Raw genomic sequence first — 17,629 nt, forward strand, 5'->3', positions numbered from 1 at the left:
TCTTTATACAAAACACTTCACCCACCTTGCCTAATATTAATGCACTGTGTGTCTTTGTGTGTTTGTGTTGGTGGTAGTTGGAGGGGCAGATTTACAGAAGCTGGGAATCTGCTCTGTTCACCCCGGACCAGCTGTGGATAATGTGGAGAAGATACTACAGTGCAGTGCTGTGAGAGGTGCATTACAAGTGAAAGGCATTATTATTAATATTTGTTTTATTTCTGTAGATTACTGACATAAATCTAAGAAAACTTTACTTACACTTTTTAATATGAAAATAATAATTTTACTGGGGTTAAATCAGGCAAAGAAAAACATGGCAAAACACATTTTGAAAAGCCTCAAAGTTGATTAAATGAAAATACATTTGCATTTTGATTCTTTCACTGTTCACACTGTTTTAAATGTTTGATTACAATACTTGTCACACTTGTGTATTACTGATTAGTGAGCTTAGAACAATGATCTAACTTAGCATTTTTATATCGATGAGTAAAAAGACAGGTAACCAGGGGAAATGCAACTGAATTTTGGACATAAAACTCAAAGATTTCTTACTGAACTAATAGAAGAAGATAGAGATTGATACAGGCTGCATGATGGGAGACAGACTCTTGAACCATCGACTGTACACAGATGACCTGGTCATCAGCAGCTGCTGAGAGTCTGCTCAGACTGCGGGGAGGATATATGATATTAAATTTAACTCTACAAAGACCGTATTGATGGTGGTGAGGACAAAGGAGCGTATAAAGACTGTGCTTCTGCTTTTCATCTGTCTGGAGGGAGTAATCTTTGTTTTATATGGGCTTGTATACTTGTTTGTTTTGTTTGTTTTTTTCTGCTTGTATTGTATTTTAAATAGGGCACCCATGGAAAAAGAGAGCCCAAGTGCTCTAATTGGGTTCCCCTGCATAAATAAAGATAAATAAATAAAACTAAATCTCAGGGATGATGATGACATTCAGAGGCAATACTGCAAACTGTACGCACAAGCTAATATGCTGGCACTGAAATTTCATATCTGTAATGTGAAAATAGTTCTGCCCCCTTCTGGTGCAGTTATAGTAAGAGTACATTTAAGAAGCTGCAGGTTACATATAATGATCCACTTTGGATTTTACGGAGAGTCCCTCCCATTGAATGCTGTGACCAGAAACTGTGTCTATAAATATATGAAGCACCTTGAGGACTCACAAAACGAAAATGTAAATGTTTGAGTAATGCCTGAGCAGAGCAGTGTCGGATACACCTCTGAACTTTGGACGCACTGCTTATGTGGACTATAGACTATTCTTATTGTTATATTTGTCTTCTGTCTGTTTTTAATGTTCTATATGGACCCACTGGAGGCTGAAATAAAGCTTGATTAACTGCGACCATTCAAATTATAATTGTGATTACTCTTGCTGCCCTAGTTACCACTGCACCTGTTTGTCCCACGTGGAGCAGAGAATTAATTATAAGGATGTACCAGAAACTCTACTGATACAGAGGAACCTTCTATGTGTCTCCTTCTGTCTGTAACGCAGGGATGGCCATATATAGTTACTTTTTCCCAGTCAATACGATATGCAATAATTGTCTTGATATGTGTCCGATAACCAATATTAGCCGATACCTTTATCAGCGTTTTAATCTATAGCAAGTCCCACAAATTATGTAAACGTGTTAAGTGTTAGGTGAAAATTTAAATTGCAAACTTATGTAAAAAAGTACTGAATGTATTTTATAATAAAACTGATTGTGTTTTTTTGATTGTGTTAACAGCCATTTCTGTAGATGAATTGTTTTACTATTTCAATTACTCACTAGTCTTTTTTACTGTCATAAAAACATGGAAAAATATAATTCATTAAAAATTGTTTGCACTGCTCATGTAACAATGTAATTCATGTAGAAATGTTATAAAAGCCACATCTGATGCATTGAGGACAAACCAGAATGACACATGGACATAGACTAATGCATCTTTTAAAAAATATCTGCACTAAATATTGGACAGTTTTTTTTCAGAATCTGGCCGATGCGTATTATATTTAAGAGGGGGTATTTTACTTCTATAAACTGCTAACACAACATATTTAGATTACCCTAAGAAGAGTTTATATACCAAGAGAGATCACTAGATTACGCAAACATGCATGGATGGCATCTAAAACCTCTTCAGGCATGTTTTTGATGATGTTTTGAGCAGACTTATAACATGGTATGCTCGCTCATTAAATAATCTAGCATAACAGATGACATTAATATTAGCAGATACATTCCCAGCCTCTGGGGCTGTGACTGACCGGTGTAGATCTTCTTCAAGGCCTTGCTGATCCAGATGTTGTCCAGGGAGCGTGTTCCCTGTGGAGAGCGTGTGCTGATGTTGGTGTACTGCGAGGAGGCCACCAGAGGGCAGAACTTCTCCTTCCTCAGAATGTCCAGCTCTGAGGCCTGAGGGGGGCATCCGAAGTCACCCAACACCACCAGCTCCTTCTCAGCTGCACCCAAAAGAGAAGAGGATCATGACGTTGTTTGAAGACAAAGACATGTATGTTCTATTCTAACAAAAGAATTATTACTACAAATATCAGTCATGTACAAAAGTGAAAGTATCAAGTTTTGTGTGATCTTTTTGTGTATTACACAACAAAACTGCCGCTGCTACTGCCACTACTACAGCTGCTGCTAATGCAAGTACTACTCTACTACTGTGACCTTTCACATTGTCAACATAAAGTTTTGTGTCACTTGTAGACTCACTCACAGTGGGAAGAGGAACCACAACTTTTACTCAGGTAAGAGTATTGTACTTCAATAAAAATATTATTCAAGTAGGAGTAAAAGTATACTGTTAGAAAAGTACTTTGAAAAGTACAGTACTTTAAAAAAGTTCCCTAAGTAAATATAGTAAAGTAACTGTTTAGTGGTATTACCCACCTCAGCTACTACTACTAGTACTACTGTGACTGTGATTACCTACTACTACCCAGTACAATCCACAGTTAACTACTATCTATGAGTTTCAGAGTGATGAAAAATTTGCACAGTTGCCAAAGCAATTAACAATTCAAACTAAATATGAATGATGAGAAGTCCCCAGAATGTTGTAATAAACAGGAAGTTGAAGTCTATGAATAAACTACTACTACCACTACTACCTAGAATATGTGTACCTTTATTAACTATAGCTTTTAGTGCAATATAGAGCAAATGTGTATTATTTTACTGGAATAAAGCTGGTTTATTTGGAAATTTGACTATTTGTCTTGATGATGTTTCTCTAGTGATCTGAATGAGCACAGACCTTTGAGAGTCTCCAGGATGCCAGGGGACAGTCGGTGGTGTTTGTTTTCATCACAGTGTCCATTCTTCCCGTTGGTGCCATTTGTTCCATTCTCTGCATGAGTCGTCTGCATGTGCACATTTACCAGCTTGAGCTCATAGGACCCCACCTACATTAAATCATTTTAATAATTACTTTTAAAATTAACCTTTTTCTAAATAAGCCCTGTGCATCTACTCAACATTTCTAACTTGTCCTGGTTTGGCCCTAATTTGATCCCAGTTTAGTCCTGATGTAGACTTGGTTTGGGCTTGTTTAAGAGCTGGTTTAGTCCAAGTCTAGTCTTAGTTTAGTCAGGGTTGTCAAAAGTATCAAAAATCAAATACTAAGTGATATTAAAAGTAGATACTTATTTGAGCAGCTATCAATATTAAAGTCACATTCACAGGACAGAAATTAACCTTTCCTGAATAGCTTTAGAATGATCTTGAACAAGTATAAGACACACAGAGTAATATACGCACATGGACCACTATGGAACCTCCTTGGGCGATTGAGGGATTACACAGATATAAGGCCACATGGTGATATAAAAGAAAGTACTACCATTTAATAATGAAAAGTGTTTCTGTTTGTGATAAAATATTCAATAGTTGAACTTGAACTGAACTTGCAAAACTGAAATTTCTAGTATATTTTCCAAAGTTTGACCAAAAAACAAGCTACAAAAAAGCCAATAAAGAATAGTAAGAACAGAAACTTGCTGCGTTATCTTCATAAAGGGGTATAAAGTCACCTCAACTAAGATAAATGTAATGTAATATATCACCAATTAAGAAAATAAAATTGGAGCACAAAGTAAGCACAGAGCAGTGGGGGTGGTGAAAATGGGGATTGATTGGCAATATGGTGTCTTGAAAATAAACAATTAAAGATTGCTCAAACATGTTTGAATCACGCCAAATACAACTTTGAGAGGAAACAACTATAACATGGTTAAACGCTCTGAAAAGTCCATTTTGCATAATAGATCTTCTTTAATGGATGAAATACTGCACAATTCCTTGACGTTGCTTTGTGACAGCTCCATTACTCACAGTGAACAGGGCCTTGTAGAGTCCCAGCTGGCCATGGTTCCCGCTGTTGCCGTTGACGACCGCAGACTCCAAAATGGTAGCTTCCTTCAGGTCTATCCCAGAGGAGCTGTCCCACATGAACCCACAGAAACTCCTCCCCTGCAGACAACACCAAAATACGGTGTAAGACAGAGGACAGGGAACAAGACACACACAAAACTGAAACTGACTGGAATGTTCCACAGTAAGGCATTAAACATATCTGTCTTCCATTATGGAATTACAGGTATTTACAGCTATTACTTACTTACAGCTAATACGTTTAATGCCATACTTTGGCATTCACTTAACATTTTTGGTGAAAGCAAAATTGTGAGTTTTAGGTTTTACTGGACAAATCATTTATTGGGTAACTAAAAACAATAGAAGACACATGTTTGCTTAAAGTCCATATGACCGGTTACACAATTTATTTGACTAAAATATACTTACCATAATCGTATTTAGGATTTTACTACAAATCTTACCTCTTGTTTTCTAGTTTTTAAATTTTACTTCCTGGATGGACATGGACAGCAGATATGACAATGGTAGAGGTAACTGTTACCTACAGTTAAACAAGCGCCAAACCTGTCTAATTTATACAATAGGCATGATTAGGAAAATAAAAATAAATGACAACATTTATTTGGGTAAATTAAGGCTTAAACTGACAGGAAAATGCCTTACTTATCCCTACATTTTGGATAAAATATTCATGTGTTGATGACATAGGTTTCTGTTTTAGAACTCACTATTACTTCCTGTATTTATGGACTTGTCTTCTCAACTTCTTTTCCACGAACTGCCACTTAACTTATGTAAAACTATAATATTTACCACAGGTACTATTTAATCAAACTAGGGAAAGAATATAATAAAGTTATGGTCACAATATACTGTTAGTTTGCCTCTGAGTTTCAGTCTTTAAAAAGGTCTATGTGACAAACAGATACTCCTCTGTCAGACATAATAGCATTGTATAGCAGAAATCCTTGGTAGTACCTTGGAGGAGGGTCCTGTAGCTCTGTCTGACACCACACACTTCCACAGCCCACGGGGACTCTTCCATTGGCGCACACTGGGCAGACTCGCCTGGTTCAGCTCTACACAGAACTGCAAAGAACAGGAACAGGTCACATATAGGAATATAGATCTACTGAGCTCAACAGTGACCGCCCGTTCACTTTTCCCATAGATCTTTCAAAAAAATTTAAATAATAAATGTTCAAAAACATCTAATATCCATAATGTGGTTGTTTTAAATCCAAAGAGCAAGTTTAAACACACGTTTTAATAACTTAGTGGTTGTTTCAGAAACAGATTTTAAATAAACTTGCAGGTCTTGTGGTCATTTGTTCACAGAGCTGATGAGCCCTGAGCTTTCAAAGTTTTAATATACATTTTTTGGTAAAGTCTATGGGGAAAACAAATGGAAAATGTACTTCTGGAACCAGGGGGTGGGTGGTTACTGTTGAGCCCCATATCTGTCCTTCAACAAATAAGTTATTAGAGTAAATTAAAAGGTACTGAACAAGGTCTACAAACAAAAACTGAAATCAGTAAATCATGTTCAATTGTGTAAATGCATCCAGAAGAAAAATAATAAGTAAGTAAGTAATAAAAGACATGAAAGCTAATACAAGAGTCATGTATTGCGGACATAAAAATTCATACATTTCATACAACAATTAAAACAAAATTATTTCTATGAGCTTGTGTTTGATTTAAATCTCCATTAGCATCTGCAGCGTATTGAGTCTTTTCAAATTTCAAATATTAAAATTCATAATTATAAGTAAATATGTTAGTTACATCTTTTATACTAATACAGAGAATAGAGTTATGGCTTCAGTTCCTCTCAAATAAGAAGAACAAGATTTGCTTATCACATGTTTTTCACTGTAAAGAAACAAGTGCGCTCACTTCTGCATTAGAAAACTGCAGTGACCAATGGGGGGCAGACGTCACCGTAAACGTCATCACAACAAAGACGTGAAACTTTCAGTGCCTCCTATGGATAGATGCAGATCAGATTTTTTTTTTTATACCAAAATGACTACATGATGCTGCCAAATTCTACGTGTATCACCGAGGCTATTCCTAAATAGTAAACACAAGTAAAACAAAAGTGCCTATTTAGCACTGCTGCTGGCTGTGTTAGCATAAATCTACAGTGTTTTAAAGCACACTTAGCATTCAGCCGCCTGTGCCAACATTTGTTATAAAAAGGCATCTGCAGCGTTTGACTGTATGCCAGAATGATTTTTTTGTTAGTTAGTTTTTTTGGACTAAACTCCTCCCACAACCACATTTCAAATAGAGTTGCTAACCTGGAAAGTATCTGGAGAACTCCGAATATTTAGCTGGATCGGCATCGGTATCGGTTCCATAACATCAGTTAAGATGATAAATTAAACACAACTGGATCTCTTGTGTAATAAGTTAATTGTGTTTGAAGGGAATAAGTGTCATTTTCTGCCCCTACAGTGGGATTGGTTAGTATTGGATATAGGCAGAGGCCAAAGTATCGATAATCTCAGACCTGAAAAAGCTGGATTGGTGCATCCCTAAAATTCACCCAATTAAAATTATATTACAAAACAACAGTTTCTGTACCAATTTTTTTTTTCATTGTATCTGAGCAAAATTTGTAGAGATATATTGTATAAGCAGCTTTGAGATCAAAATAAGTCTGCTGTGTACTACCTGCATCTAATTATGAAGTATTTTATTGTCTGAAATCAGGACGTGCGCTGCTAGCATGCTAATTGTTGCCAACTTTACCATCACAGTTAAAATAAACTGGTTCCAGTTTTCCCATTTTAAAACCATAAAAACCACATACAGATGGAAATATGAACTGAATGTACGAACTTAACAGTGTTAGTGACTGTGAACTTCCATCCATCTTTGTTCACTACATTGTTCACACGACATCGATGATATGATGCTGTGATTATTATACCCGCATTTATTGCTTTGACAAAGCAATAAAAGGACAGTTCCAGAGGTCAGAATTGATGTGAGTGTACCTCGGTGCAGTGAGGCCTGTAAGCACTTCTGGCCCCCACACAAACGGCCTCATAACTCAAGGCAGTGGGTGCAGAGGCAGCACCCAAAGGAGCCTGGAGCAAAGCCCAGAGGAGCAGAGAGCAGACAGGACCTTTATGTGTGTGTGTGCACCAGTAGATGCAACTACGATTATATGGCAACTATTACTACGTTGAACCTGGTTAGTACTTGGATGAGAGACCAGTGGGACTGCCAGATGCTGCAGTGGCTCTCGTTATGACACACTTGACCTACATTTATTCTGTCCCAGGGCAGCTGTGACTACATCTATATTTACCATCATAGTAGAGGGTAGAATGAATGACTAATGCACAGTAAAATGCTCTGGGTGTCCTGGAAGGCACTAAAATCAATCTGCTCCTACTGTGCCTCCAACCACCAATCACTCACACCACATTCATAAATAGGCAAGGTGGGTGAAGTGCCTTGCCCAAGGGCACAACAACAGTATGCTTGGTTGGAGTAGAGGTCAAAACCATTGATTTTCTGGTTGGTGTGCAAAGGCTTTGATCACTGAGCCACTGCTGCTGCATAAGGAAGAAGGGTTTTTAATCAAGATAGCAGGATTTCAATTAAGATAAGGCGGTCTTATTTCCTTTGCCTAGAATGTTGCACAGTATGGCATTAAACTTAAGTATTTTACATTTTGTTAAATTACAGGTGTTTTTACTGCACATCCCCAACAAGATGTCACTGCAAAAATAACAATTAAGTGACAACAGTGCTATGCTAGACACATTTCAGTTTCAACAAATTAAGGAATTCATCTAAATGCACTTCCTCTTTCTTCCAAGAGTGTCTTTCTGGCTGCTTGTACCCACTGTCAAATCCAGACAACCACTTTTCATAGTTATGCGTAAAGCTTTCAGTTTGTACAAATGCTACTGCGATGTTCATTAGAGTCAACCACAGAGCTACTTACTTCCTTAGCAACAAAACAAAACATAGGGCAAAACCGGGCACATGACTGACTATTCACATGTCCCCCAGGCCAAGAAGAAGAAATATGTCAGATGTTTAAAATATATTATTGATACTTTGCAGCTGATGTTATCAATATTCCCAGGTGCTGTGATGCTAACTGTAGGCACTGCTCTGTCTGAAGCTCTGTGACTCAAGTTAGATGTATTTATTTACGATCTGACCATAAAGAACTGACTTGATTGAAACTACAACAAGTGAGATTTGTGCTGTTGAACACTAAAATAGTTTTCTAAAATAGTGTTTCAATTACTCACTCTCATCTTTTTGTTGAAAGTCAAACATATAAACTGGACCATGGACACTTGCATTGATTACAGGCGCCTGAAAATGTGCTGTTTAAATCAATTTTGTATTTTTTCATGAGTTTTTAGATACCGTAATCTTAAAACCGATCAGTCTGTGTTTGCTAATGAGTGTCATTGAACTTTCCACCGTAGACATGCAAGTAAACCCCCCCCAGCATGATGTCACTGCAAAGTATCAATGACAGACCCTCTTCCCTTTGTTCTCCGTGTTAAGTCACTCCCCCTTCAGAGCACTATCACATTACAATCAGCATGCATTCCACTAATTAAGCTACTGCATATCGCATCAGGTTTAAGTTGTTGTGTAAAGTTTTGTATCATGTTTTTGTATATTTATGAAGAATTGTTGAATGGAAGCATGGATGATGTAGGCTTGTGGGCGGAGCATTGCACAGAATCTTACAGTTAACTATAAGGAGGGTTCGAATAATGTCCGAGAGAGATTTCAATATTACTCAAACATGCATAGGTGATATTTATAACCTTTTCATGCATGTTTTTGATAAGGAAACGGTGTCATAACATGGTAGGAAGCTCCAGAAAGTTGATTTTGCATATCCCCTCTTTAAATGTTTTCCAGAGAAAACACAATTATGGATAAATTTAGTGCTTTCACCATTTGAGGCCAATACTGCCTTTACTAAGACTCACCCCAACTTTGGATCTTGAAGTTGTTGTGGGGGTTTGTTAGCCCAGAAATCAGTGAAAAATTACTTGTTTCAAAACGTTTCATCAGAGTAGCCCCAGCTCCCAGTGAGTATTTCGGAGTCCAGAAATAGCCGAACAAACATGCCGCATATTTTAGGACGACAGGAGGATTTAGGATGTGGAGGAATGTGCCCTATCACCTATCCAAAGGTAACTCATCTGCTCGCTGCTTTACACCAGCTAACTCACTCCCTCACAAATTCCCTCACGGAAATATAGTACCCTCTAATCTTTTTAAGTTAAATTGAATTTCTTATTTATGATGGAAAATATGTAACACGTTCATTTTTTGATTGCTTCCAAAATGACTTAGCTTGATGAAAATAAATGACTTTTGGAGGCAGCTGAAACGTCTCAATTTCAAACATTGTCCAGACTTTGAAATCTTCCAATTCTGGATGCTATTCTCTAACTGTGAGAGGTGTTGCCTCTCCACAGACCTGACCTGTAACTTGACCTGGAGGAATCAACTGTGAAACATTGATTCCACCTGACAAAGCACTAAAGATCCTATATTATGCAAAATAGCCTCTTGTGAGCTTTAAGTCATGTTAGAATGTTGTTACCTTGTCAAAAACATACCTTGAGTTGTATTTTGTTTCATTCACACATGTTTAAGTAACACTTTATTATTAGTCTGTCTGCATCTGCAAAGCTCAAAATGCTCTGTTCCACCTTGTGATGTCATGAAGCTGTAGTTTTCAAGTTAACAGCTCCTTCTACTTTTTGTTCAATAGAGTTTGGCATTTCCAGGACTGAAATTATCCAAATGATTCTAGTGAAGGATTTTCAAAACACAGTGGAGCATTTCCTGTATTACACATGGTGGAACAGAGTGTTTTCTGTTTAAGAGAATAACTCAACCTAAATATGCAGGTTTTGTGTGTTAAACATGTGAATGAAACAAAACACAGCTCCAGGTGTGTTTGTGATGAGGAAACATTATAACGTAGATGAGAAAAAAGCATAATATGGCCCCTTTAACTATGCAGTTGATGAACCCTCTATCAGAAAAGGGATGTAAATATTCCTTTTTTGTAGTGCAGTTTGGAATACTTGAGTCCACCCTGACCCATTTCTGTTTACAGCCCTGAGCTCCAGTTTCTGTGCCAAGCATCCATCTGCTGCTAAAGACATTCAAAGACATTCAGGGGTGAGCACAAGTTCTACTGAGGCCAACCGGTTCAGTCCTGCAGTTTAAAGAATACGCTTTGTGTGGGATAATGCGGATGACCCAGATCTCAGCGAGTGGGCAGCACACAGCAAATCACAAAAAAGTACCAGCTTTTTGCAGTCCTAAAAACGTGAAAAACAGAACTAGTTAATTTTAAATGGTTTGCCGTGGTAACATCAGCTAGCATGCTAACACACACTTCCTGATGACAGAGGTGGGGAGAGTAGCCAAAAAATGTATTCAAGTAAGAGTAAAGTTACTGTAAAATAATATCACTGAAGTAGAAGTACAAAGTAGTTATCCAAGATGTAGTGGTCCAAGAGAACTGTACATTTTATACAAACTGATATTAGCCTGGTCCCAGTCTGGTCCAATCAGATTTGGGTTTTTTTCAGTGGCACATGTGAAATGAAGGAGCTCATTGGTCACCTATGATTTATAAATAAAATCAAATTGAGTTTAGTGCTTCGCCCACTGATTCTGCAGAAATCTGCAATGTTTTTCAGCCCCCTGTGATATTTTTTTCATACATTTTTTCCTATACGGACAGACCATGCACGTCTCCGATTGGCTAATCCACCTGTCAATCACAGTCATTTGAAAACAGGGTGATTCACCGGTGACTAAACTCGGATATTTATAACTACTGGAGAACTGTGTATTCTGGATCCCAGGCAACTGTTACTTACTTAAAAAATATTACTCAAGCAGAAGTAAAAGTGGAGGAAATGTAGGCCGTGTCTGGGGTGAGGGAAATCTGGGAGTCCCTGCTTAGACTGCTCCTCTGCGACCCAGCCCCGGATAAGAGGAAGAAAATGGATGGATGCTGGCGAAGTAAAAGTATGCTGCTAAAAAGTACTCAACACGCAGCGGACATATTTGGACCTCAAGAGCCGCTCACACAATTCCAGTGTTTCAGACGACATCACAGTATTCTATAGACCAATAACCTTGTTTGGCGCATGCTCCGCTGCGACAGCACTACCTGAGCACCGTCTGACTTGTTTGTTTGTTTCTGTTGGTGTTTGGGTTTTTTTCTATGTCGAGATGCACTCAGGTGAAAAGATGATCCACCTGGGAAAGGCCGTAATAATTATAATTAATTAATCATCAGTAATAAGAAAACTCAAAGGGCTCTACGTTTCTCCACATCTGTTATTACTGTTGTATAAATCTATCATTCAGCCCATCCTACTGTACTGTTCCACCTGCTTCTATAAAATGCTTACTGTTACTCATAAAAGTAACACACATAGCTGCTAAAATCATAGGACCCCCACACCCAATCTCACAGATCTAAATAATCGGGCTATTGGACGCTTCGCACGTGCCATAACACAGGATGCCACTCACCCCCTCCAGGACCATCTAATCCCTCTGCCCTCAGGATGGAGGTACAGGGCGATCAGGTGCAGGAGGGCTCGGTTCGGTAGAAGCCTGGTCCCAGCGGCCATTGCTTTCTTAAACAACAGGCTCCGCTGAGGCATAATGTCTGTTTTTGTAATGTATGTTTATGTGAGTGTGATGTTTGGTGTTTATCTGTGTGTATGTCAGACGTGCTCTGTGTATGTGGAAAGGAATCTCCCCCCGGGGACAATAAAGTAAAGTCTAATATTTAATACAGATGGGGGCAGCTAATATGTAGATTTCTATTGTAATACAGTGAGTTCTTGGGGCAAGTCACTAACAGAAATGATCAGGTTCAACATTTGTGAATTTACCTTTTAGATGCTACATGGTGAAGAACAATGTTATCAATAGAGAAAACTGCCTCGTGCCTCCATCTGCGACTATGACATCATCACAGTGTCTGAAAACCACTAATATATCTGTAATGAGGAAATACAACTTTGCTCAGATACATGGGGGGAAAAATGTACAGACCCTTTACCGTAGTTTATTTATGATTATAACAAATCATAAATATTGCAAGTTGTTGTTGTTGAGGCAGGTTTCAAAGACAGGCAGTACAAAGTCAAACTGTTGGAAGGATGTCCGGATGTCACTCCCCGAGCTGGTGCTAAATCATCTCGACAGACTCAAAGTGTCAGAACGATGTGTTAATTCTGGTGATAATTAGTGTGAAGCAGCTGGGAAAAGAGAACACAAGTGTACATCTGTCCCTTTAGAAAGCATGTCTGCTGCTCCTTTGGCCCCTATGATGCATTTTTATCATTTTACTCATGGTCAAATATGTAGCATGCAGTTAAGACTACAGACGTTTTTATATGTGTAAAAAAGACATGTAAAAACTATTGCCCCCATTGATTTCAGTCCTAAATGATTTGATTTAATCTAATTTGACAGTAGACTAACAATTAAAGGTCCTATACTACGCAAAATTGTCTCTTGTGAACTTTAAGCCATGTTATAATGTTTTTACCTCCTCAAAAACAGACCTGAACTTGTGTTTTGTTTCATTCACACATGTTTCAGTAACCCTTTATTATTAGCCTGTCTCCAAAATGAAACTCGTTGCTATAAAAGTCTTATTTCGTTCTTATCTCGTTGCTATGATGACGCTTTCAGGTTTTCACAAAATAAAAAAATTCTACTGGACTACTGATCAACATTCCCCTGGGGGTGTGAGACTAACTGGAGGCACTGTTCTGTCTGAAGCTCTGTTACTCAAGTTAGACTTTAATCTGAGCTTTGTTTTAACATAATATGACCATAAAGAGCTGAGCTACAACAGGTGAGCTGATTTGTACTGATAAACAAGTCACTCACATAAAATTACAGTCACAAGATAGCTAGCATTAGCCAACAGGTTTTCAGTTAGTCGATATACCATGGTAAGAGTATTTCTATTTAAGTTTAAGTTATATTTCTTAGAAAACTTCCTCCATAGATCGTGCAGCTACAAGACCCAGAAATAAAATGCTGACTTAATGTTGTTACTTTTGCAAATAATAAATGCAATACAACAGCTGAAGTTTGTATACAATGGTTATGTGTATAAGATAGGTTCTAGTTTTATACTCTTTGTTTGTGTCAGTAGCACCAATATCATCCTATAGGCAAATATGTTTATATGTAAATATGTTTATATTTAGAGAGGGGGTATTACACATCATGCGCTTGTATATTTATGGAAAATTGCTGTGTGGGAGCATGTCTGACGTAGGCATGTGGGCAGCCAGTCTTAAGAAGGGTTTGAATAACACTGAAACACTCAAACATGTATGATGACATCTAAAATCTTTGTTTTTGATGGGGGAACAATGTTATAACATGGTAGAAAGCTCCAAATGTCAATTTTGCATAATGTAAACTAACCTCTGTAAACTAATACGAAAACAACTGTGAAAAAAATAATAATAATTTGTTTGACAAACATATTTCTTTAGCATTTAGATGTGGGCAATATATCAAAAAGGATATTGCAATTTAAAAAAAGTTAAATAATAAATAATGAAGTCATCTTTCAAACAAGAGACATTTCTGCACATGTTGTTCATTTCACAGTCCATTCACTAGTTGTGTAATATTTTAACCTTAATTAAGACATTCACAGGCACATTTTGACATGTTCCTGTAAAAATATTGCATGAATGTCATTGGGTGTATATTAAACCAGGCCTGTGTACAGTGTGTCACATTAAGACCACACTAACTACGGGACAGTTATGGGCTGTATTAAACTGTAACTAACTCTGAAGCAACTTCAATTTGCCCTCATTGCCCTCTCTCGTGACAGTAATGAATCAGCCATGGCTCCACCAAAGGAAAAAAGAAGCAACCAAACATAAGTTCATAAATTAAAAGATTATATAATTTGGCTTGCGTCTGTTTCAAAAGCAAAAATAGCATAATTAAACAATTTTAAAATGTGGTGTAATCTTTGAAACAAGAGTGATATTGCTGTACTTTTGTGATTCATTTTACAGTAGACCTCTGTGGGCTATATTACAGCAACTAAACTCCTAAGCAACTTTTATTTACTTAATTGCATTTTAAATGGCCCATATTGCACTATTTTCTGATGTTATAATGTTGTTTACTCATCAAAGCATCCCGAGACTTTTGTTTCATTCATTCATGTTTAACACACAAACCCTGCATATTTAGGCTGAGTTCTTCTCTCAAACAGAAAACACTCTGATCCAGCTGGTGATGTCATGTGGTAATACAGGAAGTGCTCCACTGTGCTTTAAACTTCATATGCAACATTCTCCTAGGCCAATAATATTTAACACAGAGGGGGGCAGCTAAAATTAAAATGGTTAAAATGAACTTTTTGTTGTTAAATAGTGAGTTCTTGGGTCTAGTCACTAATAGAAATGATCAGGTTCAATATGAGTGAAGTTACATATTGGATATTTCATGGCAAAGCACAATGTAAACTGGGACATGTGGCTCTTGTCCCCCATGTGGGAGTACAACATCAACACATCATAGAATCTGAAAATCACCAACGGCCAATCTGGACTGAGCTAAAGGTAAAAGGAGCTGTTAACATAAAAATTACCCCAACATGACATCACAAGGCTATGGAGATGTAGACAGACTACCGTAATAAACCGAGATTACTCAAACATGTGTGAATGAAACAAAACATAACTCCAGGTGTGATTTTGAGGACATAACAATATTCTAACATGGCTTAAAGCTCACAACAATCAAGTTTGTGTAATATAGGACCTTTAATAGTATTATATACTAAATTTAGTAATTTTATTCTGTTTTTTTTTTTTTTTGTGTGTAGACATGGCTAAAGTGCATATGACAGGTTAAACTACTAATTTCTTTAAAACATAGTTCACATACTTTGATTTAGCCTAGACTTTTCTAGTTTTGTAATTTTGGAGAAGGTTATAATTTTACTTCCTGGTTGGACACAGGCAGCAGATATGACAAACGTAGAGGTATGTTATCTAGCAACCATAATATTAACAAGGCTCAAAACTAAATTACACAATAGTTATTGATTGACATATATAAATAAATGATAACATCTTTATTCTTTTAAATCAAAATCATAAATTCCTGTCACGCTCATGCATCAGGTTCACCATGGCTCCACCGAATGAAAAACATGAGCACCCAAATGTGTGTGTGAATAAATATATATGCAAATACAAATGCTATATAATTCAATCTGGGCTCTTATAAATGGCCTTTCCATCAATGCCTTCAGCTGTCACTCAGGGCTTGCCAGCATTTTTCCATCATCATAGGAGTGGAAAGAAACTATTGTTGGATATAAGCTTGTATCTGGGTTTAATACTGGAAAAACAGCCAACAGCCCGTAGCAACCGCTGCAGTATTTTTAGTCCTGGAAGTTCAGAAGAGTGCTAAACATGCATAGCCCAAATGTGTTCCCCCGAAATAGAACAAGGCATGAGGATAGTGAGGGTAAAGTCACAAGAATTTTGGGAATCAGGTTGAATTATTGGTTTTGAAAATAGTATTAAAATTAAGTATTAAATTAATCTGAACCAATTCCAAAACCAGTGACTAGTTTACCTTATCCAGTGCATCCCGGTCCAACAGGTCCTGGACAGCCAGTAACTTGATGCTACAAACAAACAAGAAACACAGCATTAGCGTTCTCAGTATATTACTTTACCAAAACCTTATAAAACCTTGTATACTAAAGTAATGCCAAGTCAGTCAAATCAAACTGGAACTTAAATATTATTGGTAACTATCAAGTGAAGTGAAATTGAAATCATAATAACACAAACTAAGTATTAGTGTGCTATGTTAAAACTTGGGGTCTACTGACAGCAACCTAGCAGCATGTAGCCTGTATTATAACTGATTGTGCCAAAAAAAATAACAGCTTCCCAACTTAAAAGTACAAAGTTTAAAACATTCCTTCAGCCTGAGGACAGACAAGTTGTTGCAGTCAGTAAGCTTCCACTGTTTACACAACAGACTATGGCACTGCCCAAACCTGATCCTCCACATATGAAACAGCATTTTTCCTTTAGCCTTGGGTATTTGACCTGGGAGAGACTTCAAGGGGCTATACATTTATCTTGCTCCAGCAGTTACAGTTTATTGTAATAGAAGCTCTTAGGGTCAAAATGACACAACTATGTGCTGTCTCCATTAAGGATTTTTATCGTCCATGAACCAGAAAGTAATGCTCGCGCAATGTTAGCATGCTAGTTTTTATTTTTATTTTCCCTCGGATGCCTCCTGGACGCCTCTGGGTAGGTCCCACTGAGAGAATGCTCCAGGCATGCTACAGGGATCTCTCGGCTGGCCTGGGAACGCCTTGGGGTCTCACTGGAGGAGCTGGGGCAAGTGTCTGAGGTGAGGGAAGTCTAGGAGTCTCTGCTTAGACTGTTGCCCCTGTGACCTGACCCCGGATAAGCAGAAGAAAATGGATGGATGGCATTTGCCTATGCTGCATGCTTTAGGTAACCCACACAGACACAGGGAGAACATGCAGTCCTGCTCTATGGGTGCTGGCCATGTTCACCTGTGCTGCCCCAGACAATAGTTAATCAAACTAATAAACATTGCCATTTCAGACAAATGTCAGTGGTGTGATAGATATTTTAATCCATTTCTAAGGGGGATAAGGCTCTCCAAGGTCTACACACAGTTGAGTTGATAGTAGAGCTGTAGTCAACCTGCACTGTGAAGCAGTTATCGACAAAGAGTGGCCAGTGGCACACTGCCATAAGCATTTAAAAATGTGAAGGATCTTGTGCAAAAACTTCTGTGTATTCAGAGAAGAACTAGTAAATGTAAATGAAAAATCAGTCACTCCCAAAACTCCAGCTCCATGCTTTCTCATCTCTGCTATTGTCCAGATAAATCCTCACAATCCAAATAGAACATATTGTAAACTTATAGAGAAATTGCATTTCTGGGCTGAGCAGCACCACACTGCTAGCTCATCCATTATTATTTTGGCCCACAACTGAGGTATAATAATCCCTACAACAGAAACATAGCTGGACTGCAGTAAAGTAAAATGGACCAGACAACACTATCACAATGTCTTAAGCGGGTCACGTCTCTGGGTCCTGTA

The 17,629-nt window shown here is 37.8% G+C and overlaps 1 protein-coding gene across 1 annotated transcript in view; it reads right to left on the minus strand.

Moving 5' to 3' along the window:
- eepd1 (endonuclease/exonuclease/phosphatase family domain containing 1) overlaps positions 1-17,629 on the minus strand; it is a 38,342-nt gene that overhangs the window by 887 nt on the left and 19,826 nt on the right. The window contains exons 3-7 of the mRNA XM_033975469.2: positions 16,105-16,156; positions 5,395-5,505; positions 4,372-4,509; positions 3,296-3,443; positions 2,295-2,489 (exon numbers count right to left, since the gene is read on the minus strand). Coding sequence (XP_033831360.1) covers positions 2,295-2,489; positions 3,296-3,443; positions 4,372-4,509; positions 5,395-5,505; positions 16,105-16,156 — 644 coding nt within the window. The remainder of the gene's footprint in view (positions 1-2,294; positions 2,490-3,295; positions 3,444-4,371; positions 4,510-5,394; positions 5,506-16,104; positions 16,157-17,629) is intronic.

Source organism: Periophthalmus magnuspinnatus, chromosome 11, assembly GCF_009829125.3.
Source record: "Periophthalmus magnuspinnatus isolate fPerMag1 chromosome 11, fPerMag1.2.pri, whole genome shotgun sequence".
Classification (NCBI taxonomy): domain Eukaryota; kingdom Metazoa; phylum Chordata; class Actinopteri; order Gobiiformes; family Gobiidae; genus Periophthalmus; species Periophthalmus magnuspinnatus.